At 51.3% G+C, this 13,145-nt stretch overlaps 2 protein-coding genes across 3 annotated transcripts; both read right to left on the reverse strand.

The window, feature by feature from the left end:
• Positions 1-4,590: 4,590 nt before the first annotated feature.
• On the reverse strand, positions 4,591-8,311 carry abhd14a (abhydrolase domain containing 14A). Its single transcript, XM_029252203.1, has 4 exons — positions 7,607-8,311; positions 7,341-7,456; positions 6,854-7,089; positions 4,591-5,838 (listed from the first exon to the last, which is right to left on the reverse strand). Exons 1-4 carry the CDS (start codon positions 7,909-7,911, stop codon positions 5,656-5,658), a joined length of 840 nt encoding a protein of 279 aa, XP_029108036.1. The 5' UTR covers positions 7,912-8,311; the 3' UTR covers positions 4,591-5,655.
• Positions 8,312-9,337: 1,026 nt separating this feature from the next.
• Positions 9,338-12,381, reverse strand: hyal1 (hyaluronidase 1). 2 transcript variants are annotated; one of them, XM_029252389.1, is made up of 4 exons: positions 11,968-12,381; positions 10,865-11,799; positions 10,662-10,751; positions 9,338-10,252 (listed from the first exon to the last, which is right to left on the reverse strand). In XM_029252389.1, the coding sequence occupies exons 1-4, from the start codon at positions 12,029-12,031 to the stop codon at positions 9,926-9,928; spliced, it is 1,416 nt and encodes a 471-aa protein (XP_029108222.1). In that variant the 5' UTR covers positions 12,032-12,381; the 3' UTR covers positions 9,338-9,925. The 2 variants fall into 2 exon arrangements, with proteins under 2 accessions (XP_029108222.1, XP_029108221.1); XM_029252388.1 differs by having other exon boundaries at positions 10,865-12,094.
• Positions 12,382-13,145: the final 764 nt, after the last annotated feature.

The following is a 13,145-nucleotide window of genomic DNA, read 5'->3' on the forward strand; positions in this document are numbered from 1 at the left end:
CAATGAGGAAGAGCGTCCATCACCAGGCCAAACTCTTTTTTTCTTAACCAGAACTCTGAAATAGGACACAAATTCGCTGTATTTCATAAGATCTCCTTGAAAGGTTATCAGCTGGACCACCAAGAAGATCTTTCTATCAAACCGACGCCTTAAAAAATACTCTTACCCTTATACAGGACATCAGCACCATTCCAAACATAGTACTGATGTGGAGAAAAATTGTGCTTGTTAATTATCTTCCATGAGCCTCTTTGGGAGAGGCTGACAGTTTAACAGGTACCTGTGATCAATAAAACCTCAGTAGGTCATGCCTTTAGCTGTAGGGTATCTAAACTGCGGAATAGTCTACCAGTTGACGTCAGAAATGTCCCGTCTGTCTCAGCCTTTAAATCCCGACTGAAGACTTACATGTTCACTCTGGCATATCACTAAGCAGTGCAATTCCAGTTGGCTGTGCTTCCCCCCCCCCCCCCCCCCCCCTCTGTATTAACCTGTCTAATCTCTTTAAGTCATTATTTACTAACAATTTCTTTCTTGTTGAGCATTGTTTCCTTCTGATAAGATCTGAGGAGGATGGCCGGCCCTCATAGCAGCACCCCACGCTCACTGAAACTGATGACCGCCTGCCATGATAGACAAGACGTACCTACTGTATGTGAACTGAGACATCAAGTTAACACTCAGCTACGATGTTATTATTAGTGGGGCAGCACAGTGGCACAGCGTGTAGCGCTGCTCTCTCACAGAGCCTGGGTGGTGTGAGAGAACGTGGGCTCGATCCCCGCTCAGTCTGTGGGGAGTTTGCATGTTCTCCCTGTGTCTGCAAGAGTTTCCTCCAGGCGCTCTGGTTTCCTCCCACACTCAAAAGGCATACTGTCAAGCTTCACTCATAGTGTGTGAGTGACAGAGAGGGTGTGTTCCACTGATGTATGGATGAGTGACCCAGTGTAAGTCACCGCGGTGAATAAGGTACGAGGGCTAGTAACACTACATAGTATCTGTCGTAAGTCGCTTTGGAGAAAAGCATCTGCTAAGTGAATAAATGTAAGATGTAAATGTATGTAGAGGTCCCCTCAGAGTGCTGGGTGTAAGTTTTCTCTCAAAAGGAGCAGCCCGGGTCAACTGGGAGGAGCGTCTCGCAATAGCTAGGCGGAAGATGGGGTTGTGGAAGGCAAGGTCCCTGTCCTTCCTGGGTAAAACATTGATTTTGAAAGTCGATGTCCTCCCGACCTTACTTTACTTGGCTCATGTCTACCCCATGCCTCGCAATTTAAGGAAAGGATTTGTGAAAGATGTATTCGGCTTGGTATGGGGTGGAAGGCATGAGTTTGTGAGGAGGGAGGTGATGTACCTAGGGAGGGACAGGGGCGGAAGGGGGGGTTCCTGATTTCCCCCTAAAATTTGATTGCCTTTTTTTTGCGCAGCACTGTTTCCGTCTGGCAGCTCCCCTGGAGCACCCGCACCAACATTTTATTCGCCTCGGGCTGTCTTTCTCGTTGCGACATTTGGTGAATGCGTGGTCCAATGCTGGACCAAAGGCCGAGTCTCTGCCGGATCACTACAAACAGATGGTGAAATGGAGCAAGATCATACCGAGAGACACTGACGCAAATACCCTCCTCAAGCACAGGGTGTTATATAATGCCTTGTTGGAGAGGAGGGGAACGCGAGTGATGTTAGGCCTTGGGGAAGATATTTGGGCCCGAATTCAGCCAAAAGGGCTTGACAATAGGCTGCAGGACTTGAACTGGCAGTGTCTCCACGATAGATTACCAGTAATGGAGAAACTTTACAGGTACGGGTTGACCGGACGTCCCGACTGCCCACGACCCCGGTGTTTGGGTGCGGAAACGATTAAGCACGTTTTTTGGGATTGCGGTTATGCCGGGACACTCTGGTCTTTGGTTGAGCCCTTGTGCAGAGAGTTAGATGGCGAGATGGCATTGACTTTTGATAATATCATGAAGGGACTGTCCCCCAAGGCAAGTAAAGCAACCTCTGGTAGGATTTGGTTGATTGTGAGTTTGACAAAGAAAGAATTGTGGAATGCACGCATTAACCTTGTCCGAAAGGGGTTGAAAATGGGAGCTTATGGTGCCTTTTTGAAGATTCGAGCTGAACTGAAGTTCAGAATAAAGCGGGATCGGATTGCCTGGGGCTTCCACGAGGCAAAAGATAGATGGAAAGACCTCATGGATAAATGTGTCTGAAGCTCTGAGGATGGACGTTTGCTTTATGGAACTGCATTGTTTTAAAACATATTGTACTTTCTTGTATCTTACCCCTTTGTATATTTATTTTTTTATATTTGTTTGTGTGGTTTTTATTTGTGCCTTATTCACAGATTTTAGTGGTTTGGGTTTGTCCACTTTTAACTAATATTTTTAACTTATGTGGGTTATTTGTATAAGTGTTATTTATAGATTTTAATGGTTTGTTTTATTGTGTTTCTGTGCACTGAGTTTTATACTGATGATTACTTATGTGTATGTTTGTTTTGTATTTATTTGTTTGGTTTTAAGGGTATGACCAAGTTTTATGTTGTAATTTAGAAGTATTTTATGTGTTTTGAAAGAAGCATGTATTATGATGATCACTTCAGCTGAGCTGCTACTGGGGGACAGTCCTTTTGGGTATGTTGATGTGGGGAAGACATGGGTCAGTTATATATATATATTTTTTTTTTGATACCAGAAAGGGATTGTTATGGGAAAGACTGTCTTGACAATGTGTTTTATGTAATGGTTGCTTAGCAACTTTGTTGACCAACTGTAGGAAAATGGTATTGGGTTTGTTGGATTGTGGATTTTAATGTGTTGTTTTGGTTGTGTATTATTGATAACTTTATTAAATAAAGTTTAAAGAAAAAAAAATGTATTTTTAATCTAGAAGGCCCAGGAGGGGCAACCGCTGGCACTTGGACTGCCACAGGTGCTTTTTTCTCCCTTGACTTTCAGTTGGAAGTCTGTATGTAGTATGTTGTTCAGGTAGTGCAACAGTATATAGTGCAAGTTGTGCAGAATGGTAATATAATCATTATGAAGTAGTAACAAAATGAACTAACAATAGTGCTGAATAGTTCATCTGTCACACAGAGGTGAGCTGTTGAACAGTGTTATTGCGAACGGTAGGAACGATTTCCTGAACCGTTATTTACGACAGCGGAGCTGAATGAGTCTATTAGAGAATGAGCTTCGCTGTCTCTGCACTATTCTGTGAAGTGGGTGGGATGGAATGTCCATGATGGAGAGCAGTTTGTTCAGTGACCTCCTATTCCTCACTGACTCAAACGTCTCCATGTTCTGTCCAATGATGCTGCCGGCCTTACGGACGAGTTTGTTCATCCTGCTGGCATCTCTAGCACTGATGCTGCTCCCCCAGCAGACCACAGCAAAGTAGATAGCACTCGCAACAACAGACTGGTAGAAGATCTCCAGCATCTTGCTGCACACATTGAAAGATCTGAGCTTTCTCAGAAAATAGTCTGCTCATTCCCTTCTTGTACACAGCATCAGTGTGGTCCCTCAAGTCCAGACTGCTGTTCAAGTGGACACCTAAGTACTTGTATTTCTGAACAGTCTCAACCTCCTCCCCCAGAATCTTTATGGGTCTGACTGCAGTTCTTGTCTTCCTAAAGTCGACGACCATCTCCTTGGTCTTCCTGACATTTAGGAGCAGATGATTCCTGCTGCACCACTCCACAAAGTTATCCACCAGGTGCCTATACTCCAACTCCTGTCCATCTCTAATACACCCCACCACTGCAGAGTCATCAGAGAACTTCTGCAAGTGGCATGATTCAGTAGCATACTGAAAATCAGAGGTGTACGAGTGAACAGGAATGGTGACAGAACAGTTCCCTGTGGCGCTCTTGTGTTGCTAACCAAAACATCAGACAGGAAGCTCCCCAGCCGTACAAACTGAGGCCTGTCTGACAGATAGTCAGAGATCCAGGAGACCGTAGGTGCACCGACACCCATCCCCAGCAACTTCTCACTCAACAAAAGAGGTTGGATGGTATTAGAGGCACTGGAGAAATCAAAAAACATGATCCTCACAGTGCCGCCACTACCATCCAAGTGAGAATGAGCTTGTTGCAGCAGATAGGCGACGGCATCATCCACACCCACATGAGGCCGATAGGCAAACTGAAGAGGGTCCAGACTAGATTTTACCTGTGGTCTCAGCTGCATCAGCACCAGTCTCTCCAGTACCTTCATAACATGTGACGTTAGGGCAACTGGTCTGAAGTCATTGGGGCCAGATGGGATGGCTATCTTTGGCACCGGTACTAAACAAGATGTCTTCCATAGCACCGGAATCCTTTCCTGCAACAGACTCAGGTTGAAGATGTGTTGCAGGATGCCAGACAGCTGGGCCGCGCAGTACTTCGGGACCCGGGGGCTGATGTGATCCGGGCCTGCAGCCTTGCCTTGGTGGAGTCTCTCCAGCTGTCTTCTCACCTGGCCCATGGTCACAGTCATGGTGGTTGGAGTTGGGGGGTTGTGGTCAGACGTACACAGTGGGGTTGGGTACGATGCAAGGCATAAGAATAATCCAACACAGAACACATTTACATTTATTTGATGGATTACCAGACATACATCTCTGAGAATAATACAAAAGGTGCATTACACCAACAGAAAGATCTGCATGCAGACACATGATCCTAGAGGTAAGTAAATTTGTCACATACCACCACATGAACCAGTGTACATTACTGTGGTAGAGGTTCTTCAGTTTAGTGTTTCTACTTGCACAGTGACTTGAATTGGGCTATTCAGTGAACAGGGGGGCGGGCGGGCAGACAGACAACTGAACATGACACCAAACTAGTCTTTTTCACCTTTATTGTATCCATGGAGTGAACTAGTTACTGCAGAGGAACCATTACCAGACAAAGAGGAGAGTGCAGCCAGTCACCACTCATCACCAGGACTTGAGATGAGCTTTTGGATGAAAATGATCGAGTGTCTGACTGGTAGACAAAGTCACAGGTGAATATTTACAGGATTAAATTAATGAAAAAAACAATAGTACAGCAAAAGTAACAAAAATAATTTACTAGTAGATACCAATTATGGAAAATAAATACATGCAATGAAAACAGTGATCACACAATTAGAATATACTGATGTCTCACAACAGAAACCATTTCTGAACAATTATTTGATTAATGAACTCAGCTTAAACGATTTCAACAGCTCTGGGTAAAAGTGCAACTAGAGGAAAGCCTTCAAACGGTCATTCTTTTCTACCCTTGGGGTTAGGGTAGTGCACTGTTTTTTTACAGCAATTCTCTATTATTTCTGGAACAAATTCAAAGCACAATAAGCACAAATAAATTCCTTTAGGACAGCATTTGCGGTTTTACTGTGACCTCGACGGTTGACATGAAGCTGAACGCACAGCACAGGTGGAGGGAAAGACTGCAGAACTGTTCACATCCAAGCAGGAGCACAGACCTAACGCTGCCTCGTTCCTGTCGCTGTCAATGTGACGCAGGATGAGGGACTGCTCGAGCGCACCAAGCAGCCCAAAGCACAAAGTCTCGTTCTTTCCCCCAATTCCCAGAATTCCCTGGCTCGAGGCTCACCGTCCTCACATGTCCGCCCATGAAGTCCAGAGGTGTCGTACCCAGGCCAGCACTGCCCGTCACTGCACCTTGCTGAGGAAATCCAGCAAGGCCTCGTGGAACTCGCGTGGCTTGTCCAGGTAGCAGGCGTGGCGCGCCCCCTCTAGGCGCACGGCCGAGCTCCGCGGCAGCTGGCTCAGACTCTTGTAGGACTGCGCACCCAGGTTCGTGTCCTGCTCTCCATACACAATCAGTGTCGGAGTCTGTTCCCAGGGGAGAGAGATGAGGGCGGCTTTATAAAGGAAGTCGTTTTCAACCTCAGCTTCAGCAGATGAGACGCAAGACACTTAAAGACTCAAACATAAGAAAGCTCCTCGGTTGTTAACTGTGAACCTGTAATAAACAGATACCTCACAGAGCCATAGCTGCAGCAGCAGAGGATCACATATTAACTCAATCTTGAGAGTTACAAAAAAAAAACAAGCGTTCTACAGCATTACTTAAGAATGATTGTCTTTTATGTGAAAAGGCATTTCTGAAGAAAACGCTGCAGTGGTTTGTATGTTTGACAGTACAGTTTGGTGGTGTTCCCTGTAGCTCCTGTGATGCAGTGATTCTCTCTAAGAGCATAACGCAGATACAGAATCCAAAAGGCATTTACCCAAAAACAGTGACGTTACTCAACGTTTCATCAGCAACACAACTAAGAGCGAGCATCGAAAGTGAGCATCAGAAAGGACACTGATTCAATAATCAATAAGAAGGGCAAGAAAAAGTAGGAGTAGTAGCAGTAGTGTAGCTGAAGACATGTTTCATCCTCCCCGTTTACCAGTGGCACAAAGTGGTGACACATCACACAACACACACACCGAGTCTAAAATTACTTGTCCCGAGCGGGGTCGCTGCGAACCGGAGCTTAACCTGGTGACACAGGGCATAAGGCTGGACACACACACACACACACACCCAGGACGAGACGCCAGTCCGTCACAAGGCACACCAAGCGGAACTCGAACCCCAGACCCGCCAGAGAGCAGGATGCGCCACCGCACCCCTCACATCACACGACCAACTTTTCAATTTCTTCTCTTTGTTCATCCAAAGTGTCTTTAATAGTCAAACAAATAGAAACTATGACCCTTCAGCAAAAATGATGAGGAGATGGACAGGTCTGCTTCATCTCTTCATTACATCACATCAGTTCACATTAAAGTTTCCCTTTTCATTTTTTTCTTTTTAGAAGTGCTGCCAGTGTCATCAGTGCATGATGGCACTCACCTGGATGGCCTGGTACTGCTGTGGGGAGAAGCTGCGTGTCCCCACGGGCGCGATAGGGACGAAGCCACGCAGCTGGTCACCGTGCTGCACCAGAAACGGCAGAGAGAAGCGCCCGCTCATGGAGGGGCTGAGCAGCACCGGAGCCCTCACGCCCAGAGCGTCAAGGAAGTGCTGCAGCAGCGCCACCCGATGTTGGTCGGTCTTCAGCGCATCAGAGTCCGGCGAGTTCCCGAAACCTGCAGGATCGCAAAGTGGCAAATTACGCTTGAGGAGCTATGGCCAAATCCACACATTGCGTGAAACGCAATCTTCACCCCTGTCCGTTTGTCCATCTATTGTCTGCTTCTATCCATCCGTCCGTCCGTCTCTCTACGCTGCAGCTCCCCTCCAGGGGCCGCGCCTCATTCCCCCGCAACCGACACTGTGTCGACGTCTTTGTCGCGCAGCCCAGCGCAAGCGCTCCCTCCTGACCTGTCCCTCTCCTCACCAGGCAGATCCAGCGCCAGGGCCTGGTAGCCGTGGGTGGCCAGCAGCGCCAACGTTCCCAGCTCCTCCCAGTTTTTGGAGGTGAAAGCCTGGCCGTGCAGGAGCACCACCTGCAGCCTGAGGGGGGGGTTGGGGGGTAGGGAAGAAGAGGAAGGAGACACACACAGACACACACACAGCGGCACGTCACTCAGGGGGGGTCTCAGCCGGACACCTGCTCAAGCAGGGCACGTGCGCTCGCTCCGCGCGGCCGTCTGTCTCACTCACCTGGGCAGGATCTGTCTCCCCGCCGCGTCCACGGGCAGCGCCTCCCGGAAGAAGAGCGGCGGGTCCCCGGCCAGCTGCCCGGTGCGCACCGTCACGTTGAGGGCGGCCAGCTGCGGAGGGGCCGGAGGAGGAGAGCCCGGCTGCGCACCCCCCAGCTGCTGCGTCCGGCTGCTGAGGCGCTGCGCGTCCGGCGACGGCTCCATGGCGCCCTGGCGGATGGCGGGCAGCAGCAGGTACAAGAGCACGGTGGCCAGCAGCACCAGGGCCAGAACCACCAGGCGGTTGCGCAGGAAGTTCATCATCATGATGATCACGCCGGGGAGAGCGAGGAGCCTCCTCGGCCCAGGCAGAGAGAGAGAGAGAGAGAGCGAGAGAGAGAGAGAGAGCGAGAGAGAGAGAGAGAGAGCGAGAGAGCGAGAGGAGGGACCCGGGGGCCCGGCGGCCGCCCAGTTCGTGTCGTGTGTGTGGCCCCTGGGCCCTCCCTGGTTGTGTCGCTCGCTCGCTCGCTGCGTGACGCGACCGTTCCGTTCGGACCGCGCTGGCTCGAGTCCTGGTTGCGGTTCCCTCACGGCAGACTGCGCTCCAGCGAGGTTCCCACTCGTGCACACCGCCACTTAATCCCCGAATTCACGTCATCCGCCGATCTCAACTGCTGTCCCCCAGCGACCGTCTCGAGAGCAGGACGGCCTGCGCGTGCGCACTCCAGCGAAGAGTTGTGTCGCTTTGGAGTGACGTCTCGAGCGCGGTGTCCCTTGTAAATAATACCGACGGGCAGCAATTCACGCGCTACAAGTGGTTCTGCTTTGCACAAAACTACTTCTTAAAAAATACACACACACACACACACACACACACACATTTACTGAACCGCTTGTCCCATACAGGGTCGCGGGGAGCCGGAGCCTAACCCGGCAACTCAGGGCGAACGGCCGGAGGGGGAGGGGACGCCAGTCCGTCGCAAGGCATTCTTAAAAAATTAGTCTTTAAGTTTAAACAAACATGATGGAATACGTAACAATGACAAAAACACCATTAAAGGTGATTCTTTGAACAATGGTTCTGTAAAAACTGTTTCACACACATGTATATTTTACTCTGAACACATCTCAGACATCTCATGGTGATACATCTTCCATTTTGGACAGTTCTGAGGCAAACTACAAACAAACAAAGTGTAACGTTTACTCTCCGTAAGGCATGTTGGCACGCAACATAGCTGTATTATCTACACTATTTTCATTTTTGAAGGAGTACCAAATACCTGCTTACTGTGATACTTTATAGTTTTATATTTATTTTCTATTAAAATAGAAATACTCATACCATCACAAATGGAGTTCCGGATTAAGCCTCGTGGAGTTCAGAGGTCATTTGTTTTGTGGTATTTTTGTAATCCTGTTGACAAGAACAGCGAAAACGCACAACGTTGTTTTGTGTGGGAGGCGTTAAAGATGGTGACGCACTATTGCAGACTAACAGCCTCCCCAATGAGGCCATGGCCCTGCTGCGGCGGCAGGTCAGCCGAAGGTCGCTCAGCAAACTCTTTCACTCGTTTCACTGCTTCTTTGTTTCTCCAGAAACCCCTCGCAGTGATTTACCCATTTGTACCCCGTTTTTAGTGAGTCGTGTCACAGTAACTCAGAGCAAGGGTACTATAGTATTTAACCAGTAAAACTGCGACCAAGAAGAGCAGGAAACAGGGTTTTAATATTGATTAACATTTATTCAGGAGTATTGATGTCAGCATTTATTCTGAATTCCAGGGCACGACTCTCATTACACACGAGGAAGTGAAGACGCGTCCACACACTGACATGTCTGCTAGGTCAGTTCTGCTACTTGACTGAAGCGGTTCACACGTTTTGTTCACGAGTTCAGCTTTCGATTCGTCACGCTGCAATGCGGGCGATGCAACCGTAGGTCCCAAAACGCTCGCTTCGGTACGTTAAAGACAAAGTGGCGGCGGCCCGCAACTCGCGCAACATCTCCGGCGTGACCAACTGCAGCGGCTCAGCTTCTCGGCCCTACAAAGTCACTTCCTGCGGCGTCGGCGCGCAGCCCTAGAGAGCCCGCTGCAAGCGGCGCGTCGACTTCCTGCCTCTCGGGTCACCGGGCCCGCAGACGGGACCTGGCAGGGCCAGCGGTCGAGAGTCACGGGGGAAGAGAGCCCTTGCACAGCGCATTGACGGCGGGAGTCCGCGTACAAGTGACGGGCGAGGTAGTCAGTCCCCCTCGTGCCGCGGGTGCGAAGGAAAGTGGCGCCCGGAAGGTCGCTGGAACCTGCAGCAGTCTGGTGACCTGAGAGCGCCCGGCTGTCCTCTAGTGGCTCCGCCGCCTGCTGCATCGCTCGCCTTCCCAGCCCGGGAAGCACTGGCACTCGAAGCGGCTCGACGTGTCCTTCGACTGGCCTCGGTCTTGCTGCTTCCGGAGGGCGAACCAGCGGATCCCGCGGGGCCCGGCGGACCTCTCCACGCTCCAGCTGCGGGGGTCCAGATGCAGGTAGGCCCCGGGGGAGTCGGCCCTCCTGCGGCAGCGCCCCCGGCCCGAGCACAACACCCCGCTGCACAGGGAGGCGGCGGTCGTCACGTTGACCACGTAACGGCCCAGAATCCCGTCGATGTAGCTCTTCACAGAGAGGCAGGTGGCCTGGGTGAGGAAGCATGTGCGGTGAGGGTCACCGTAGTACCGGCCACACACAGCGAGTCACGTACCAATTGCCCGTGGACAATCACACGCACGCCTGCGCGGCAGCGAGCAGCTGCAGCTTCACACCCCGCGTTCACAGGAAACCCTAGTGCCAAAGGGCAAAATTCCTTCACAAGCACTAATAAGTGTCGCTCAGACACAGCTGCGGTATCTGGGAGAAACCGGCCGGAAAATATTCACACAGACACTGTGTTGGGAGAGAATGTGAATTCAAGAGGTTTACACACATTTTAAGAACATTTCACAGCTCAGCCAATAAACTCACATAATCTACAAGCTCCTTTGTGTGTGTGTGTGTGTGTGTGTGTGTGTGTGTGTGTGTGTGTGTGTGTGGAGTCCGGAAACCCACCTGGGACTTGCTGTAGTTTGCGTCTCCCCACAGCACAACCCCCGCAGCGCCGAGAGCGGCGCTCTCCCCAACGGTGTGCACCAGGTCCTCCTGCAGAGATCCAACAACCACCAGGCGCAGCTGTAACTTACCAAGCGAGCGAAAGCGTGAATTTCGACTGGCATATTAACATACAGCACGCAGGTAACCATGGTAACACTTGCCTCAGACAGGAAGTCCAAGGAGTAGGTGTAGGCAATGCGAGCGTAGGGCAGCACCGGGGGGGGCACGGGGCTCACGTGACCCGCCGCTCTCATCGCTTCGAGCACTCTGTGCCGGACGTAGCGGAGGACGGCGCCCCCCTGGCCGCGCAGCGACACCTCCAGGTAGATGTCGGGGTAGAGGGCGTCGCTCACGTTCCAGAGCCAGGCCAGCTGGTCATTCCTCCGCTGCTCCAGTAGGGGGCAGGCGCCACTGTAGTTGGCACTGCCGTTTCTGTACTGGTAGTTGTAGCAGCAGGGGAAGCCGTAAAAGCCCCAGAGCCCCCCCGGCCTCAGAGCGCGGCCCAGCTTCAGGGTGTCCTCCATGAAGGCCCGCGCTGCTTTCTCAAACAACCTCTGGGCCTCCCCGTCCACCTGCTCGGGCTTCCAGTCGGGGTGCTGGGCCTGGACGAGCGCGCGAGAACCCTCCCGGTACACACGCTTCGAGTCCCAGTTGCGGAGCCACAGAGGCCGCCAGCTCTCCCAGTCGACCACGGCCAGTCCCCGGAAGTCGGCGTTCGGCAAGCCGGCCACGATGTCGGCCTTGGCGCCCTCTAGGTGGCGCCGCAGGCTGGCGTTCTGGGGAACCCCGCCGTTGACTGCCACACCCTTCTCAGTGTAGCGGGGGTAGTGCCCCAGCTTGTTCTCGTAGAAGATGGTCACGTTACCCCCGACGAAGGTCTCGTTCTGGTTCCGAACGATGTCGAAGACGCCCAGGTCCAGGTCCACGCCGAACTTGGACTGGCAGGGCTGGGTGGGGGCGTTCCATACGGTGAGGAAGGGCACGTCGCTCAGCGGCAGAAAGGACGAGGAGGACGAGGGGGACGAGGAAGCCGCCCCCACGGTCCACAGACAGAGCAGCACCAGCGGCGGCACCATGTTGCAGCACCTTCCCGCACCTGCAGGGGGAGCAGCGGTGTCGGGGGACTTTCGCACACGGCCGAGAGCCCAGGTTACAGGACGGGACTGAAACCCACAGCCTTCTGGCTCCTGCAGGGCTTTTCGAACACTCAACACCTCTGACCTCAGACACATTGACGGAGTACCTTCGACACGGTCACACCCACCCGCAGCGGATCCACGGCTCGCGGACGAACTGCGCGCTGACACGAGCCCTTCGCTCGGACACATCCACGTCCAGCTGGACCGAGCAGGACGGAGCAGCGAAGCGAAGCGAAGCGAATGGAAACGAAACGAAGGCGCACGAACTCGTGACGGGGCGGGATCTCGGAGCGCGTGAGCAGAGCGCGTGAGCGCGCGCGCGCCTCGCTACAACGGGAGAGCGAAACAAAGTAACCGGAGAGGCTGGGAAAACAAAGAAACTCCCACTACTGCGAAGCAACACAGTAAAATACAGTAAAACAGAGAACAGTCGTGGGATGAGCAGCGCAGTTCCTACTCCACGACGTAACGGCAGAGTAAGGCTCCCCCCACCCCTTTCTCACACACACACACACACACACACACACACTCGCGCGCGCACGTCCTGGACATGGCACCGATAGGACCCCCTCCCCCCGGGGACCATCGTTAGATCCTTGTTAACTACTCTTTTTGCAAAAGGTGAAGCTCAGATCTTTGTCTCGTTTTTCATTTCATTTTCACTTTTGTCAGAACATTTCTTGAGTTCTACCTTTAGTTGAGTCATCTTACTGTTTGCTGGAGACACTTTGGTGTTAGCTCAAGTAGCTGGTGGCACAGTGAGTAGTGCTGCTGTCTCAGTGCCTGGGTGGGTTTCTTCCAGTTGCTCTGGTTTCCTCCCACAGTTCAAAGTGAAGTTCACCCATAGCATGTATGTTACACTGATGTATGGATGAGTGACCCAATGTAATTAGTGTATCTAGCAGTGTAAGCTACCCTGGTGAAAAAGGTGTGTGGGCTGATAATACTAGAGTTGCTTTGGACAAAAGCACCTGCTAAATAAATGTAGCTTGTTAGATAAATGTAGCTTGTTAGATGTGGTTAGAACTAGTGCCTTTGGACCTGAAAGTTGCAGGTTCCAGTCTCATCACCCACGATAGTAGCCTTGAGCAAGGTACTAGCCCTGAAATTACCCCTGATGTAAATAATTGTAAATGCATTAACATTGTAAATTGTTTTGAAAAAAATTCAGCTAAATGAATAAATGTAAATCCAAGAGCATAGCCATTTATCATACTTGTGCAACAGAAGCTCCAACAGTTTGAGCTACAAGCTGTAAAATAGAAAAATAAGAGTAGGCTGTGTAAGTAAACCGGCTGGGACT

Source organism: Scleropages formosus, chromosome 5 (assembly GCF_900964775.1).
Source record: "Scleropages formosus chromosome 5, fSclFor1.1, whole genome shotgun sequence".
Taxonomy (NCBI): Eukaryota; Metazoa; Chordata; class Actinopteri; order Osteoglossiformes; family Osteoglossidae; genus Scleropages; species Scleropages formosus.

What these genes read in the sequence shown, in the direction of transcription:
- abhd14a (XM_029252203.1), bottom strand. Translation starts at nt 7,911, where the DNA reads ATGATGATGAACTTCCTGCGCAACCGCCTGGTGGTTCTGGCCCTGGTG. An exon ending in GGGAGACAGATCCTGCCCAG is followed by an intron (nt 7,457 to 7,606) that starts GTGAGTGAGACA and finishes CCCCCCCCTCAG; the next exon opens with GCTGCAGGTGGTGCTCCTGC. An exon ending in CCTGGCGCTGGATCTGCCTG is followed by an intron (nt 7,090 to 7,340) that starts GTGAGGAGAGGG and finishes GCGATCCTGCAG; the next exon opens with GTTTCGGGAACTCGCCGGAC.
- hyal1 (XM_029252388.1), bottom strand. Translation starts at nt 12,031, where the DNA reads ATGTGTCCGAGCGAAGGGCTCGTGTCAGCGCGCAGTTCGTCCGCGAGC. An exon ending in CCTTGGACTTCCTGTCTGAG is followed by an intron (nt 10,752 to 10,864) that starts GCAAGTGTTACC and finishes GGATCTCTGCAG; the next exon opens with GAGGACCTGGTGCACACCGT. An exon ending in CAAACTACAGCAAGTCCCAG is followed by an intron (nt 10,253 to 10,661) that starts GTGGGTTTCCGG and finishes TTCCTCACCCAG; the next exon opens with GCCACCTGCCTCTCTGTGAA.